Source organism: Symphalangus syndactylus, chromosome 9 (genome assembly GCF_028878055.3).
Source record: "Symphalangus syndactylus isolate Jambi chromosome 9, NHGRI_mSymSyn1-v2.1_pri, whole genome shotgun sequence".
NCBI lineage: Eukaryota > Metazoa > Chordata > Mammalia > Primates > Hylobatidae > Symphalangus > Symphalangus syndactylus.
The window spans coordinates 23,657,523-23,674,133 of record NC_072431.2 but is presented as its reverse complement, the minus strand read 5'-3'; the positions used below and the strand labels follow the sequence as shown (position 1 = coordinate 23,674,133).

Here is a 16,611-nt window from a genome sequence, read left to right as displayed (position 1 = left end):
TCTGTCACCCAGGCTGGAGTGCAGTCACACAATCTTGGCTCACCACTGCAACCTCCACCTATCAGGTTCAAGCAATTCTTCTGCCTCAGCCTCCTGAGTAGCTGGGATTACAGGCACACACCACCATGCCCAGCTAATTTTTGTATTTTTTTTTTTTAGTAGAGATGGGGTTTCACCGTTTTGGCCAGGCTGGTCTCAAACTCCTGACCTTGTGATCTGCCCGCCTAGGCCTCCCAAAGTGCTAGGATTACAGGCATGAGCCACTGTACCCAGACAATAGTGTCCTTTGAGTCACAAAAGTTGTACATTTTAATGAAGTCCAATTATCATTTTTTTCTTTTGTTACCTGTGCTTTTAGTATCATATGAACTCTGAGAAACCATTGCCAAATCCAAAGTCACACAGATTTACCCTTATTCTTTCTGCTAAGAATTTTACTGTTAGATCCTTGACTGGTTTTGAATTAATTTGTATATATGGTGTGAGGTAGGGATTCATCTATGTTCTTTTGCATGTAAGGAGCTAGTTGTCCCAGCACTATTTGTTGAAGAGACTATTCTTTCACCATTGAATGGTCTTGGCACTCTTGTTGAAAATCATTTGACCATAGATATATATTTATTTATGGACTCTTCTTTTTCATTGATTTATCCTTATGTCACTACCTTACTTACTGTAGTTTTGTTGTAAGTTTTTAATCTCCCCTTTTTTTTTGGTTAGTCTAGTTAAAGGTTTATCAGCTTTGTTGATCTTTAAAAAAAAAACAACTTTTTTTTTACTCCCTCTGTTGTTTTTCCGTTCTCTATTTTGATTATATCTACTCTAATCTTTATTTTTTTGTTTCTTCTGCTAGCTTTGGGTTTAGTTTCTTCTTTTTTCTAGTTCTTTAAATTGTAACAGTAGGTTATTGATTTGGGATTTTCTTTTTTAACATAGGCTTACATGAGCCTAAAGATCAGCCAGAGGTGAGAGCTTAGGATTTCTTGGGTCATTTCTGAGCATGCGTACATCTCTGGGCATGCACGTGGACTTCTAGATTCTCCAGTGTTATGCAGAAGGTTTTCCAAATTTTTATTCCCTCATGTACCGTCTTTTCCCAGTTTCTTCTTTCCTACGCCTTTCAGTCTATCTGCTGCTTTCCCTATCTGTTATCCCTTGTCCTAGGCTGCTACAGCTAGTATATTTGTTTCAAATGTTTTTTGACAAACAGCAGAGGCTCCAGCCCTGAGAAAGTTCTGAGGCAGGTGAAGGAAAGGCAAGCATCTGAGCTCATCCCTCAGGGAGCCATCATACAGGTCAAAACAATCACATTTTTTTAAGAACAAGGTCCATTTTACCCCCTCTTGGACCAGTAATCTGCACCAGGAACATGGGCCACCCCAAGACCACTGCCCAGCTGGGCAGTGGGGAATGGTAGGTGGGTAAGTTAAAATGTTCTCATCAAAATTAGTAGTTTGTTTCTTCATTAAGCATTCTCCTAATTTTTGTAAGTTTTTATTTAGATTGTAGAGCTTCTAAAAAGTTAATTCTAACAGTTTTTGGCAGTTTAATCAGAGCTTTGTAGTTCCCCAGTCTGTCATTTTCAGTGATGTTACTTCATAAATTGCCATTTTAACTACACACTGAAATTCATCATTAAAGACTGGTGAAGAACATAAAGTTACATTAATGTTTCAGAAGTAGGTATTGGAAATTTTAAGTTACTGATACCAATATTATATGATTTGCTCTCTCAGAAAGAATTTAACACAGAAATTGAGAGAAGCACCAATTCCATAGGTTTTTTTGAAAGATTTAAATATATTTTTATATCTATTTACTTTTTCACTGTTAGCTTGTGTTTTCTGTCGAAATAATGATGACTGTCCTAATAAATATGGAGAAAAGAAAACTAAGGAGAAATGGAATCTCACTGTACATTACTACTGTTTGGTGAGTATAATTTATAATTAAATTCTAGAAATTTGGTGTTCTAAAGAAGATAGTAAGATTCTGACACTGATTTCTGAGAATTGGATAAGTCATTTAACTTCTCCAGATCTCATTTTGTCTATCTCTAAAAATAGACATTTTTTTTTTATATTCTAAGATTCTGAAGTTACTTGGTACATATAAAGACCTATCGTTATTACTTGTTTGTTTGTTTATTTTTCTTTCTTTCTGTTGAAGGCCTAAGTGAAAAAAGGAAAATGATTAGGTCTATAAAGGAGGTATTTCTTTTACCACTTTCTTATTTCATTTGTCACTAGTGATAATCTGAGAAAAGACTTTGAGGATTCAGGGAGTAGAATAAAAGTATTTTATTTCACACAGAACCTGAAAAGAAACGTTTTGGCTAAAGGTAATAAATATTTTTGGAAAAGGAAACCAGTTACTTTATGTATCACTCAGAAGAAAGCAAACGAGTGATTTCATACTCAGAATTAGTCTCCCTTTGTTCCCCCTCCCCTCCACCAATTTCTCACCTCACTGAATTCGTGCCTTAAGATATTAGTGTCACATTACTACCTTAGCATGCCAGGCTTGCATTAGTACATACAGTGTTTCTTGATACTATATAGTTATCTGCTGCTTACAAATTTACTCTGAAATTTAGCAGATAAAACATTTGTCATCTCACACAGTATCTGAGGGTCAGGAATTTGGCTGAGCTGGATAGTTCAGGCTCAGAGTCTCATGAGATTATCATTGAGATGTCAGTCAGATTACAGCTGAAGACTTTACTAGGTTGCAGGATCCATTCACCTCTGATGGCTCTTTCATGTGGCTTTTGGCCTCAATTTCTCCTGGCTAGCGTCAGGAAACCTCAGCTCCTTACCTCCTCGGCCTCTTAGTAAATAAGGCTACTCGTGGCATGGCATCTGGCTTCTCCCAAAGCAAGTGATGAGAGAGAGAGAGATCAAGATGGAACCATATGACCTAGTCATCACAGCCACACACTAATGTCACTTTTGCTTTATTCTGTTGGAAACAAATCATTAAGTCTAGTAGCCCACACTCAAGAGGAATTAAGCCCCACTTCTTGAAGTATCAACAAATTGTGGACATATTTTCAAATCTACCACCATCCATGTTAAAATTATTTCAGTGCTTCTTTGAGAAACCACCTAAAGTATTCCTTGGTCCTCTGAGACTACAGTCTTGTGCCTTAGTACCTCATAGGTTAAATAGAGTAGTAGACTGGCCTGGGAGCTTATTTATAAGAGAACATGAAGTTGTCATTGCAAATATGTTTATAAGTTAGAGTCTATTATGTTTTGCAGTAAAAAGAAAATCTTTTCATTTTTGTAAGTTTATTTTACTTTTTTTTCAGTCAGGAAAGGAAGATTATATTATTTTACTTTTTATGCAGTAGAATTAGAGCCGTTTTATCTGTCTGCAGGTTATGTTTTCATAACAAATTCTTAGTGTGTATCACTTGTTATCACTTGTGTTTCTTTACGATACACTGGTTAAAATTCTAATCACAAATTTGCTCTACGTAGTGTTTTCGAATTAGGTAATACATTTAAGTTGATCAGATCAAAATTTCCCTTATGTTCTGTCTTATTCAATGAGTATAATACTTTAAAAAAAAAAGTACTGACCCCAGACTTAACCCTTTTAATATTCTATTTCATTATGAACAGAAAAGTATAGTGATGTTACAAATGGTAATGGAATGCTAGAGCGGAAAGAGAGATATAGTCTAATCCAGTGTTCTTATTTTCATGTTTAAGGTTTGAGACATTAATACTTGCCTAGGGTTCCAGAAGTTTCAGCAGAGCCTGGCTTGCAAGCCAGGATTTCTTATTCACATTCTACACTTTTTCTGATTCAGGCTTTCTTAACATGTATAAACAATGAAGCTTAAGTCAAATTTTTGAAAAGTCAAACATTTATTACTGTCACATTGGGGGTTAAGGAAACATTTTTTTAAAATCAAACATTTATGTTAACTAGGGTTCAATAGGTTTTCTTGTAAATAATGCCTTAATGATTCAGAATTCAGCTAGATTTAGAGTTAGCCTGAAATGTCACTGAATTAATCTGAATTGTCTCCATCTGTATTCACCATTCGTTTTTGTTAAGCTTAATTGTAGGTGTTCTTTCTTTCTTTTTTTCTTCCTCTAACCCACCTAACCACTCACTGCCTTCCTTTCTATCTTCTTTTCTTTTTCTGTTACTTCCTGGAATACTTTTAGAAACTAATTAGGATATACAAACTGATAATATACAATGCCTTCTAAATCAAACAATGTAAGTAGCCTCTTACTTTGACCATGAAAAATAACTACTATAGATAACTACTTGAAATTTGAGCCATTTTATGTCTATTTTTTATTAGACTGAATAGTATGGATATATATATATTTTTAATGCCCAACTAGTTTCTTAGGGTTTATTTTCTAATTGAGAATATATTCATAGTTGATGTCAAGTGGAATTTGGCAGAGAGGCAAAGAAGAAGAAGGAGTTTATGGTTTTCTAATAGAAGATATCAGGAAGGAAGTGAATAGAGCTTCTAAACTGGTAAGTATTTTACTATTAAGTAATGTCATAAATATTGTCGATACTTGAGAAGTCTTTTCTATCGGTTTCTGTACTAGAAATTTATGACTTTGATTATAGGTTTCAATGCATATTTTTGTCATTTAAATATGGTAAGTTTTAGGAGGACAGTTTATATTTTTGCCCATTAAAGAAAGCTTAATTGACCCTGGATAATACATGTGACAATACTGACTTCACTTCCTTATCTTATTCCAACATGTCCATCAGAATTATGATCTGATGGTCAATCTTCTCTGACCATCAAAATTATGATCATAACTCCACTCTGCTGTTCTCTAAACCTTCGATCCTGAGTCAACCCAACCATTTACTTTTTTATTCTTATACCTCAGTTTCTGAGATTGGAATGTTGGGTTGAGTTAGAAATTACCCGGCTTTCCAGTCTGGCAATTCATGATCTCCATATCTCCTGACCCTTCTCTAACATTGTGTGATTATATTCAGTGCCCCTTTCTATTCTCTAGGATAGGCATTCTAAACTTTAACTCCTTGCTCATTCAGTTATCATTTGTGCATCTTCTATTTAACAGCCACTATGCTGTATGCAGGGAAACGTCTCCATATGGTCTAAGTAAAAATAATGAGAAAGAATGAGAAGATTTGAAGTACGGGGAGTTCTGTTTAGAGAATGTGGTACTGGCATTAATGATTTTCATGGGGGAGCATTTTGGGTGATGAAGGGATTCATCATTACACTGGAGGGGAAGTGAAGGACACTGACACATTATAGTTGAAGAAGTCAAAGAAAGATTATCCCATAAATGCCGAAGTTGTTTAGACTTTGTTTTGACAGATGCCAAAGTCTTGAGGTGGAGGAGTGACTAGGAAGTTAGCAGGTAACAGAAGAGTAAATGTCATTAGGCTCAAAGGTCCAAATTTTTCAAAGTGTGAAAATCAAGTAGTGGCCTATAATATTCAACAGAGAACTAAAATAATGTTCTGTTTGTCCCATTTCCTGCCCCTGTCCATGTCCCACCCCATGTCAAGTCTGGAAATTAAGGAGGATGGAAAAATAAGCAGCTTTATTCAAGAAGGTCTACAAGGGAAGCACATAGAAACATTTATTATTTTAGTTGAGGCAAAGAAGTGGAGGCAGTTATTTTTGAAGATATCAAGAAGGTAGGAGAGTTAATGGTAAAAAGAGAGGTTCTAGGGCACAAGGAAAAACCTTGGGAGAAAGGTGAGCGTGAATCGAAGGACTACATGAGATATTAAATGTGAGATATTAGTATCATTCCTAAACTTCCTGATGATAGTGAGCTTGTGGTAAAAGGTGGTCTCTAAAGGTCCCCTTATGGTTTGGAACTACAGATTGAATATCCCTTATCCAAAATGCTTGGAACCAGAATTTTAGATTGAAATTTTAGATTTGAAATTTTTTTCAAATTTAGGAATATTTGCTTACCAGTTGAGCATCTCTAATCTGAAAATCCAAAACCCAAAATGTTCCAATGAGCATTTCCTTTGAGCATCATGTTGGCACTCAAAAAGTTTCCGATTTTGAAGCATTTTGGATTTTAGATTTTTGGATTAGGGATATTCAACCTGTACTTATTTTCTTAAAACATCTGAATCCTCTCCAAGTATATTGTGAACCCTTGAAAACAAGAGTCTCGTTTGTGAACTCAAACTAGAATTCCTTGTTGTCACTTCACTGGGAGAGTTTCAGGTTGGCAAGTATTCCCCAGTGACCTAGGTGGTGCTCAAAGGGGGGGTCAGCAGTAACTCTGTAATCCCTTAATCAGTGACCATTTTAATTGCCTTCTTAAGGGTTCCAAGGTGTTTTAGTTACTGTTCTGTATTTTGCTAATGATTGGTTCATTTAATAATTTTTCTGTTTATGTACCACTGTTATATTCCAGTTAGCGGCACTGGTAGTATATTCATTTCCTAGGGCTGCCATAGCAAATTGGCTGCTTAAAACAAATTTATTCTCTCACCATTCTGGAGGCCAGAATCGTAAATCAAAGTGTCAAAAGGGTTCCTTCTAGAGGCACTGAGGGAGAATTGATTCCATGCTTCTCCCCTAGCTTCACATGGCTGCTGGCAACCTTCAGAATACCTTGGCTTGTGGCAGCATAACTCCAATCTGTTTCTATCTTCACAGGCCTTTCTCTGTATATGCCTGTGTCTTAAATCTCCCTCTCCTTTCTCTTGTAAAGACATCAGTTATTTGATTTAAGGACTACCCTAAATCCAGGATGATCTCATCCCAAGATCCTTAACTTAATTACATCTGCAAAGACCGTATTTCCAAGTAAGTTCACATTCACAGGTACTGGGAGTCGAGACCTGAGCATAACTTTTTGGAGACCACTCTAAATCCACTATAGGTGTCTTAACACTTTTTCATTTGGTCAGAATAGAGTGATCTTAGCCATTTCTTTACAAATTGGTTTATAGTATTTTCCTATTCTTCTTGGTGAGTATTGCCTAATTTATGTGCTTTCTCTTGAGATTTCAGTGAGGTGTTTATGTATATAGCTTTTATGTTTATAAACCCTTCAGTTTAAAATATTTTAGTAGGAAGGAAAAGGGGCTTCTCTGTCTTATCCACATGTTAGGCTAGAGATGTTTTCTTTATCGAAATTGTTATAGGAGTGAATCTTTGGTGTCTTTAGATTGTTTCTGGGTAGAACAGTTTTTTCAGGAAATTTATTTAATATACCCTTATCACAGCTGTTACATGATGAAATAATTTTCAGATTCCCCACCAGGAGTATTTATTTATGTCTTGATCATATTATAATACTCAGATTTTTTATGTTGTGACCCCTATTTTCACATACTCTTCTAGAAATGCTGTGTTTGCAAGAAAAATGGTGCTTCAATTGGATGTGTTGCACCCCGATGTAAACGAAGTTATCATTTCCCATGTGGACTTCAGAGAGAATGTATTTTCCAGTTTACTGGCAATTTTGCGTGAGTTACTTAACTGCTAAATATGAAAGTTCAATGTTAAAGAATAGTGGAAAATACGTATCCCAATGATATAATACTACTATAATTTTCTGTTTAGAGCATCAGAGTTTAGATATAACATTATATATATTACCCTCCCGCCCACCCTTATGGGGTCATTTCTATGTGCCAAGTCTTGAGAATTACCATGTCTGGGATGGACCTAATGATTAGTTTTCATCTTCAATTTTCAGCTTTTGGATATAACATGAAATTGTTAATTTATCCATAATTCAGTGAAAATCTCCACCTTTACATAATTCTAGATTTCTGTGTCACTCTTTAGAATTATTGTTGACTTATTCTTCACAGGGCTGTATGCGTTTCTCACTGAGTAAATCAAAGGCATGTAAATTTGATTGAGTCCACAAAATAAATATTATGCCCTAGGATACCCCTGAAAGTATTTGCTTCCTGAGTACAACTTTAAACATCGAGGCTTTATGAATTTTGACTTTTGGTATCATAAGTATTCTATTTCTTTTAGTAGTTGTATTTTTGACCTATTTAATGGATTGTTACCATGTAAGAAAACTACAGTTTAGAAAATACAAATGGAAATAAAGTGAATTGGGAATAGGTTATTAATTGCATTTTATGTGTTATATGACTAAACCATTTTTTAGGAGTAAGTTCCTGCCTCCCTTAATTTTATACGATTTTGAGCACAACAGTATGTACCCATTTGTTGAGTACAATAATGTATATACTGCATTGCTGACAATATTACGTAGGATTCTCAACATAATAATTAGTTTCTGAAATTCTGTATAAGTAAGTCTCACTACCAGAAAAGTTCAGATTTCAAAGGTCTAGATCTCTTCTTGGTCATAGATTGTGAGACTTAATTTTTAGTGCTAAGGCTCCAGTCTGTTGTAGGTGAATTATGAGACAGACACAAATGAATTTCGTTTTATATATGTGAATTAACAGTGTTTTCCAAGTTTTGCTTTGCAGTTCATGAGATTTTTTTTTAAATAATTTACATTTTTAGGTCATTTTGTTGGGACCATCGACCTGTTCAAATAATTACATCTAATAATTATAGAGAGTCCTTACCATGCACCATTTGCTTGGAATTTATTGAGCCTATTCCAAGTTATAACATATTACGAAGTCCTTGTTGTAAGAACGCTTGGTTTCATAGAGACTGTTTACAGGTAAGATACATATTTTGTAAGCTTTCTCTGATTGATATAAAATTATGGCTTGCTGATTTAAATTTTAAATTAGAAAGAATTGACGTGTATATTACCTCTTACTACTTGTTACTTTTAAAACAGCTTTAAAGCACTTAATTTGAAGCACATTTTACATACAAAATTCACTCTATTTAAGTATACAATTAACATTCAATAAATACTTTAGATGAAACTTTTTAATGTATATTTATACTTACAGAATTTTATTGTTTTTACCTAAGGATTTTGTCTGATTTCATAATGAATAAACTAGATTTTAATTCCTAAATTTCATTTACATATTTAAGCTGGAAAACCAGGATATTTGAAATGATAAGAAGCTTGATAGCAAGTTAAGATATTTAAACATTAGTAGGCTTTTCTTCCCTATGGTAAACACTTTACCATAACTTCTTAACAGGGAGCTGATTACTGTCAATTAATTAAAAATATCGGTTCTTTGAGAGTCATCTTATGTATCAAACCTTATTACTACTTTTCAAGTAAATAGAATATGAAAAGACACAACATTAGACAATTTAATAATTCTTTGATTCTGAAAATACTTGAAAACTTGAAAAAGATTCCAGTTATTAATAACATCAAATATGTAATATGTACATGTGAAAGTGCCAGCTGATGAACTTAAGTTTAATACTGTTTTTTAAAGTTTATTATTGTTTAGTAAAATGAAAGGTTATTATTACTAATTGTCCACAGACATGTTTTTAAAAGTTAAAAGACGTAGGCTGGGCGTGGTGGTTCACGCCTGTAATCCCAGCACTTTGGGAGGCCGCGGAGGGTGGATCACGAGGTCAGGAGATCAAGACCACCCTGGCTAACACGGTGAAACCCCATCTCTACTAAAAATACAAAAAAAAAATTAGCCAGGCGTGGTGGCGGATGCCTGTAGTCCCAGCTACCAGGGAGGCTGAGGCAGGAGAATGGCATGAACCCGGAAGACGGAGCTTACACTGAGCCAAGATGGCACCACTGCATTCCAGCCTGGGCCACAGAGCGAGACTCCGTCTCAAAAAATAAAGATGTAAATTCTCTTATTTCAATAAAGTCTTAAAAATACTAACAGTACTAAAAGTAGTAAAGTTTGACTGATACCTTTTTTTTTTTTTTTCCTATGGGCCTTTAACTTTTATACTTAGGATTATTCAGTTAAAAGTGCAGGATGAAGGCAGGGCACAGTGGCTCATGCCTGTAATCCCAGCATTCTGGGAGGCCGAGGAGGGCGGATCACCTGAGGTCAGGAGTTCGAGACCAGCATGGCCAACATGGTGAAACCCTTTCTCTACTAAAAATACAAAAAAAAAAAAAATTAGCTGGGCATGGTGGTGCACACCTGTGATCCCAGCTACTCAGGAGGCTGAGGCAGGAGAATCGCTTGAACCCAGGAGGTAGAGGTTGCAGCATGCTGAGATAGCACCACTGCACTCCTGTCTGGGCAACAGAGCAAGATTCTGTCTTAAAAAAAAAATGCAGGATGAAGCCTGTTTTGTTGGAGAAATAATAGAAATTCGATTAATACTTGCAAAGAGGTGTTTATAAAAGGATCCTAGAGAGTGCAGTTAATAAACAACATTGTGAAGTGTTATCCTTACCTATTCATATTATATTAGAATCTTTAAAAAGTAATTTGTTTTAATTAAGGGTTTGTATTTGGATGAATATAATTGCTGCCAAATGTGTCATCTTGTTAATTTTGTAGCAGTATGTTATTTTTCATAAGATTTTTCTCATTTGTATGTTAATAATTAAGCAAAGAAAAGTTCTCATACTTAGTATCGTTAAGGCCTTTTGTGAACACTCTGAAAATACTGAGTTTTAATTTTGTCATTAAAAAAGTAGAAATAATATTACTAACAAAAAAGACTAGGTCTACTTTATGCAAATATAACTGAAGATCACAGCCACATGGACACCTGTCTATGATGTAAGAAATATCAGTAAGCAATTATTATTATACTTGATTGGAGCATACTAAGGATGGGGCTAATTCTTGAGTCTCTCTCTCTAAAGGAGTTCCAATAACTTTTGTACTCTGGTATCGGTCTTAACTGAAATAACATATGGAGTCTTATCCAATCTAGACAGCTATGTGGTTAAACAAATGTCATTATATGTAACCACTACAAATAATATACATTGGGATTTTGGAAGAAGAGACTAGAGATTGATATCAAAGAAACTGGTAAAAACTTTCCACTCTGTGTCTAGAGAATTGTCACTATTTTTGTTCAGCTTGGATTTTTCCATCATTGCTCTAGTCTTGTTGGTATCTTCCATGTATCTTATCCTGTTTTTTCCCCTCTATACCAGATACTTCGTTTTATCGTATACCATATTCGGTTAAACATCTTGGCATCTGTCTGCAATTGCAAATATCCTTTAGGTTCAGAGATTTCAATAACCTGTTGTTTCCCTCCCTTATATGGGTGTGTGTGTGTGTGTGTGTGTGTGTGTATGTGTGTGTGTGTGTGTCAGTTGCTAATTGTCTGAACCTGGAATCCTCTTTATTAGCTTCTCTCTTCACCATCCATAAATCATTCCCCAAGTGTAATCAAGTCTACTTAGTATATTCTGTGTATCCTTTTTATTATAATCCTACTGTCACTGCTTTAATTTCAGACACTCTTTTTGGTAGGAGATCACTAGTTGGTCTTTCTCTGGGGCCTTATTCCCTATCAGTTTATTCTTCATACTACTGGCTTTAACTTACCTACCTAGCCTCTACTTAGTTCAGTTTGGCAAGAATGTAATCCTTAACTATGTTATTAATTGTATTTTCCTAATTACACATTCTCTCTCTTGCCGGGGAAACTTCATATATATTATTCCCTATCCTTGGAATGTCTTTTGTCCTATTTTCCTGGCAAACCTCTGTTTCTTCTTCTAAACTTAGCTTTTGCTTTACTAACCCTCTGACGTAATTATCAGTGTAGACTTAGGTACACGTTCTTGTTTCTTTCATGTGTATACTTAAAATACTCACATACTTTTACACAGTATTGTAATTTTATACCTGTATACCTACTCACTAGAATTCCTTGAAGTCGAATCTGTCATGTTTTTATTTTTGGTACATAATAACAAATGTTGTTTGTATTTTTGGTACCTAGCATGGTGTTTGGCATCTATAAAGCAGGAGTTAACTATCTGTTAAATAAATGCATGCTACTAGTTTTTACTGGGGACTGGCTACTCTTTCCAGTAGGCTTACAGCTTCCTGTTTCCCTCTGAGTACCCTCTGTCTGGTGCTTTTGTATCTGTATTTGCTATAGCAATGAGGATAGGTTTTATACTTCTCCCGTTTTGGGAAGAAAGCTATCTTAGAGATTGAGTTAAAAACAGAACCAGTGATGATTTTTATGTAACACTTAAACCCCGTTTCTAGATGAGGTAACTCAGGAGTTTCATTTTTTTCTCACATTTTAAAGGGCAACACAATATTTAGTAACATTACACAGTAAGTAAAATGACATTGCACAATAAGATTGAAAAAAATATATGGGTGATGTAAAGCTAAGTATTAATTAGCTTTTTTTTTTAACCATTGGGGGAAAAAAGAATTATAGATTTTAGCAGTGGGATAACTTAGTTTATAAGGACAAAGTTTGAGAACCCACTAGCATAGAAAATGTTTTCATAATATATTGTTAAAAATAGCACATGTTCTGTTACATAATACATCACCTGATAACAGACTTAAATCATTAACAGTAGACTTTCTATTTTCCACTGTAGGTTCAAGCAATAAATGCGGGAGTGTTTTTCTTTAGGTGTACAATATGCAATAATAGTGACATCTTTCAGAAAGAGATGTTGAGAATGGGAATTCATATTCCTGAAAAGTGAGTAACATTTAGCCTTATGATAAAAAAAAAAGATATTTTAAATGTAGGATTTAATAGCAATGGAAATGATCACTTATGTCTGATTCAGTGAGCATGGACAAGTAGCCATTTCAAATGGTGAAATGCAAAACCTCCTCCTCCCCCAGATGGCCAGTTCTTGGAAAGCAAGGACTGTTATAAATGTCCCATTCGTTGATTTATAATCTCTCCATAAGTAGCTCAGCTATGTCCAATTTTAATTGATTGACTTTACACACAATTATAATAGGCTTCAAAATGGTATGTATAAATTAAGAGAATCAAGATGTGATTTAAAATATGTAAGAATTTTCTTAATACTTAAACATGAAGAATCCAGAAATAATGATAGTGAACTTAAAATTAAAAATCGAAAGTGAAATATTTGGAAAAATGTGTTGTAAAAAATTTCCTGTGAACTTTTCATTTAGCATGTGAAAATTCATTGAGACTAATTAACTGTATGATAAAATAACACTAATGGATTTATATCTTAAAGAGAATCCTGAAAAGGACAAGTTTTATTATTCTCCTAAGTATATAAAAGTTTTTATTTTAGGCCAGGCATGGTGGCTCATGCCTGTAATCCTTCCCCTCACTTTGGGAGGCCGAGGCGGGTAGATCACCCAAGGTCAGGAGTTCAAGACCAGCCTGGCCAACATGGCAAAACCCTGTCTCTACTAAAAAATACAAAAACTAGCCAGGCATGGTGGCGGGCCCCTGTAATCCCAGCTACTTGGGAGGCTGAGGCAGGGAGAATTGCTTGAACCCGGCAGGCGGAGGTTGCAGTGACCCGAGATTGCTCCACTGTACTCCAGCCTGGGCGAAAGAGCAAGACTGCTTCTCAAAAAAAAAAAAAAAAAAAAAAATTATTTTTAGATTCATTCCTGATCCTCTTATGTAACATTATTTGTAGGTCAAAGCATATTTTATATCTTCTTTTATAGAGATGCTTCCTGGGAATTAGAGGAAAACGCTTATCAAGAGCTTCTGCAGCACTATGAGCGTTGTGATGTTCGAAGATGTCGTTGCAAAGAAGGACGAGACTATAATGCACCTGATAGGTATTTCTGCAAGTTCAGTTATGCTTAGTGGTTCCTTGTTTAAACCTTCTGCTGAGAAAGTAGGTTTTATAGTTAGTGAAACGTAGTTTTTCTCTTAGGATGTTAGAGGTTTAAATTGAGATGAGGGATATTTTCTAATGCACATTTACGTCTGTTTACAGAGGAATTTTTGCAGTTAGTATAGTTGTAACCTATTTCTTTGTTGTCTTATCACGAGACTCTTTTCTAGAGCCACACTGTCCTATCTGGTGGCCACTAGCCACATGTGGCTGTTGAGCACTTGAAATTTCCCTTTTCCAAATTGCAAGGGTGCTGTAAATACATACCAAAGACTTAGTTCACTAGGGCTGCCATTAACAAAATGCCACAGACTGGGTGGCTTAAAATAAATTTATTTTCTCATAATTTTAGAGGCTGGAAGTTTAAGAACAAGGTATTGACAGGTTTGGTTTTTTCTGAGGCCTCTCTCCTTGGCTTGCAGATGGCTGCATTCTAGCTATGTCCTCATACGAGTTGTCGCTCTGTCAGTGTGTTGTCTATATCCTAATCTCTTTTATTTTTATAAGAACACCAGTCATATTGGTTTAGGGCCCACCTATCTGACCTTATTTTACTGTAATTACCTCTTTTGTTTGTTTGTTTGTTTTGAGATGGAGTCTTGCTCTGTTGCCCAGACTGGAGTACAGTGGCACGATCTCAGCTCACTGCAACCTCCGCCTCCCGGGTTCAAGCAGTTCTCCTGCCTCAGCCTCCCGAGTAGTTGGGATTACAGGCGCATGCCACCATGCCTGGCTAATTTTTGTATTTTTTAAGTAGAGATCGGGTTTCACCATGTTGGTCGCCTTGTCTCAAACGCCTGACCTCGTGATCTGCCCGCCTCGGCCTCCCAAAGTGCTGGGATTATAGGCATGAGCCACTGCGCTTGGCCATAAACCTCTTAAAAGGCCTCATCTCCATATATAGTCACCTTCTGATGTACTAGGACTTAGGATTTACTTCAACATATGAAGTGAGGGGAGACACATTTCAGTCCATAGTCATATTATTTTAATATGACTTAAAGAACTTATATGACCAAATAACTTAAAATTTGTTGTTAATAAGTTTTATGTAGATTACATATTGAACAAAATTATAACATTTTGGAAATAAAAATGTTATTTAACTTTTTTATATTTTTTAATGTGGCTACTGGAAAATTTTAAATTACATATATGGTTTACATTGTATTTCTATTGGACAGCACTGTTCTAGAGAGTAATTTAACTAGATTCATCTAGCACTGTTTCTTTTGGACCACCATAAAAAGGGTTTGGCATTTGAAATTTATTGATTACTCTTTTGTAATGTCAGTGGATATGGCTCTTTTCTACAACAGTCATTTTGTGCATTTCAGGTACAGTGTACTGTGTTGCATAGTAGGAACCAAGAATATCTTCAGTTTTTAAGATGTAGGATAAGAAGTAACAAATCCAGTTTACAAAATTTATATAGGAAATTTCAATAAATTGTTATCACTGTTATGTAGTCTTACTTAACATAGGAAGCTCAGTGTATAGAGCAGAATATTGGGAGCCTTGTTTCATGAAACAAGGTTGAGTCAGCTACTACTTAATTGTGAAGATTCAGCTGAGGTCTAGCCTGCTCTGCAAAGTTTCCTGTAAGCAGCTCTCCTCATTCCTGATTCCCTACTCTGGGCTAGGGGTTCCCTTCGTTGTGCTTGTTACAATATAGTTGACGTTATTTAAATTTAATGCTATTAAACCAAAAATTCTTAGAAGGCAAAGATCTCATTGAAGGTGTCAAGTAACATGTGTTCTTGCCTGTGTTACTTGATCTAGTGACCCTGATTATTCATTTGTTAACACCAATAATACCTCCCTCAGGAGTTTTGCTGAGGCACAGATGAGATAATGTAGGATTTTAAGAAGCAATACATTCATAATATTGACATTTTTCAAATTTATATTAGGCTGTTCTTAACCTATATGTATTTCTTGTATACCATTGGTCTCTGAATCAGTAGCTACAACTCTTCTTTCCAGGACAAAGATATTGTCTATCTGAATGACTGCTTTGTAATCTCACGCCCTCTCATCTTAGTGAGAAGAAGGCAGTTTTAGTGAAAGGCAGCATGGTTAGTGCTTAAGAGCATGTCTGAAGCTAGATAAACTGAAGTGGAAACCTCACTCTGAGACTTGGCTAGTGTGAACTTGAGTGGGCAAGTTATTGACCCCTCTGTGCCTTGATTTCCTCTTTAAAATGGAAGTGACGGTGGTTCTCTCTACCTGCTACAATTGTGAGGATTAAACTTTTCATATGAACACAGCAAGAACTGGACCTGGAGCATAATAAGCACTTAGGTTAGCTGTTTCTTCCTCCTCACTGTTGTCACTGGGCAGAGACACACACATACAGAGGACACACACTAACATATGCACACCCACACACAGGGATGATATGCCCCCACCTCTGGGGTAGGGATGATGTCTGGTTACCTCTCTTGCCACTCACACACACAGGGAGCTAAATCTGTTTCTAAACAGAGAAGGTGTAGTCATACCCAACAAAAAGGCTGGAGCCCTACACTACAGCCCACACTTGTAGTCATGGAGAAAATATGAATATGGACTGGCATACACCACATAACACAGTGGGGAAACATGGAGCTGGGAACAGATGACAGAGAATAAATATGAGCCAGGTAGATCTGGATTCTGTTGAACAGCACAATACCTGAGGTGTTTGAGCAAGCTTATTTTAGGAAATATTCCTCACCTTGAAATGTACTGAATGTTTCTTCCATATCAGACACACTGACACAGCAATCTCCCTGTAAGCATAGTCATCTCTAAGTAGAAAGGAAAATTTATTTTCTCCCTCTTAATCATATTTTGTCTGATGTTTATATTCTTTGTGTATGTGCATATGAGTGTCATAAGTTAGTTTTGGTTTTTACATTAGAGA

General features: G+C 35.7%; 1 protein-coding gene across 7 annotated transcripts in view; it reads left to right on the top strand.

The window, feature by feature from the left end:
• G2E3 (G2/M-phase specific E3 ubiquitin protein ligase) overlaps positions 1-16,611 on the top strand; it is a 57,902-nt gene that overhangs the window by 26,100 nt on the left and 15,191 nt on the right. For 5 of the 7 annotated variants that reach the window (XM_055291606.2, XM_063645921.1, XM_063645920.1 and 2 more), the window contains 6 exons: positions 1,835-1,932; positions 4,411-4,512; positions 7,352-7,476; positions 8,510-8,675; positions 12,453-12,559; positions 13,528-13,644. In XM_055291606.2, the coding sequence (XP_055147581.1) occupies positions 1,835-1,932; positions 4,411-4,512; positions 7,352-7,476; positions 8,510-8,675; positions 12,453-12,559; positions 13,528-13,644 (715 nt within the window). The remainder of the gene's footprint in view (positions 1-1,834; positions 1,933-4,410; positions 4,513-7,351; positions 7,477-8,509; positions 8,676-12,452; positions 12,560-13,527; positions 13,645-16,611) is intronic. The other 2 variants (XM_055291608.2, XM_063645923.1) reach the window with 2 other exon arrangements.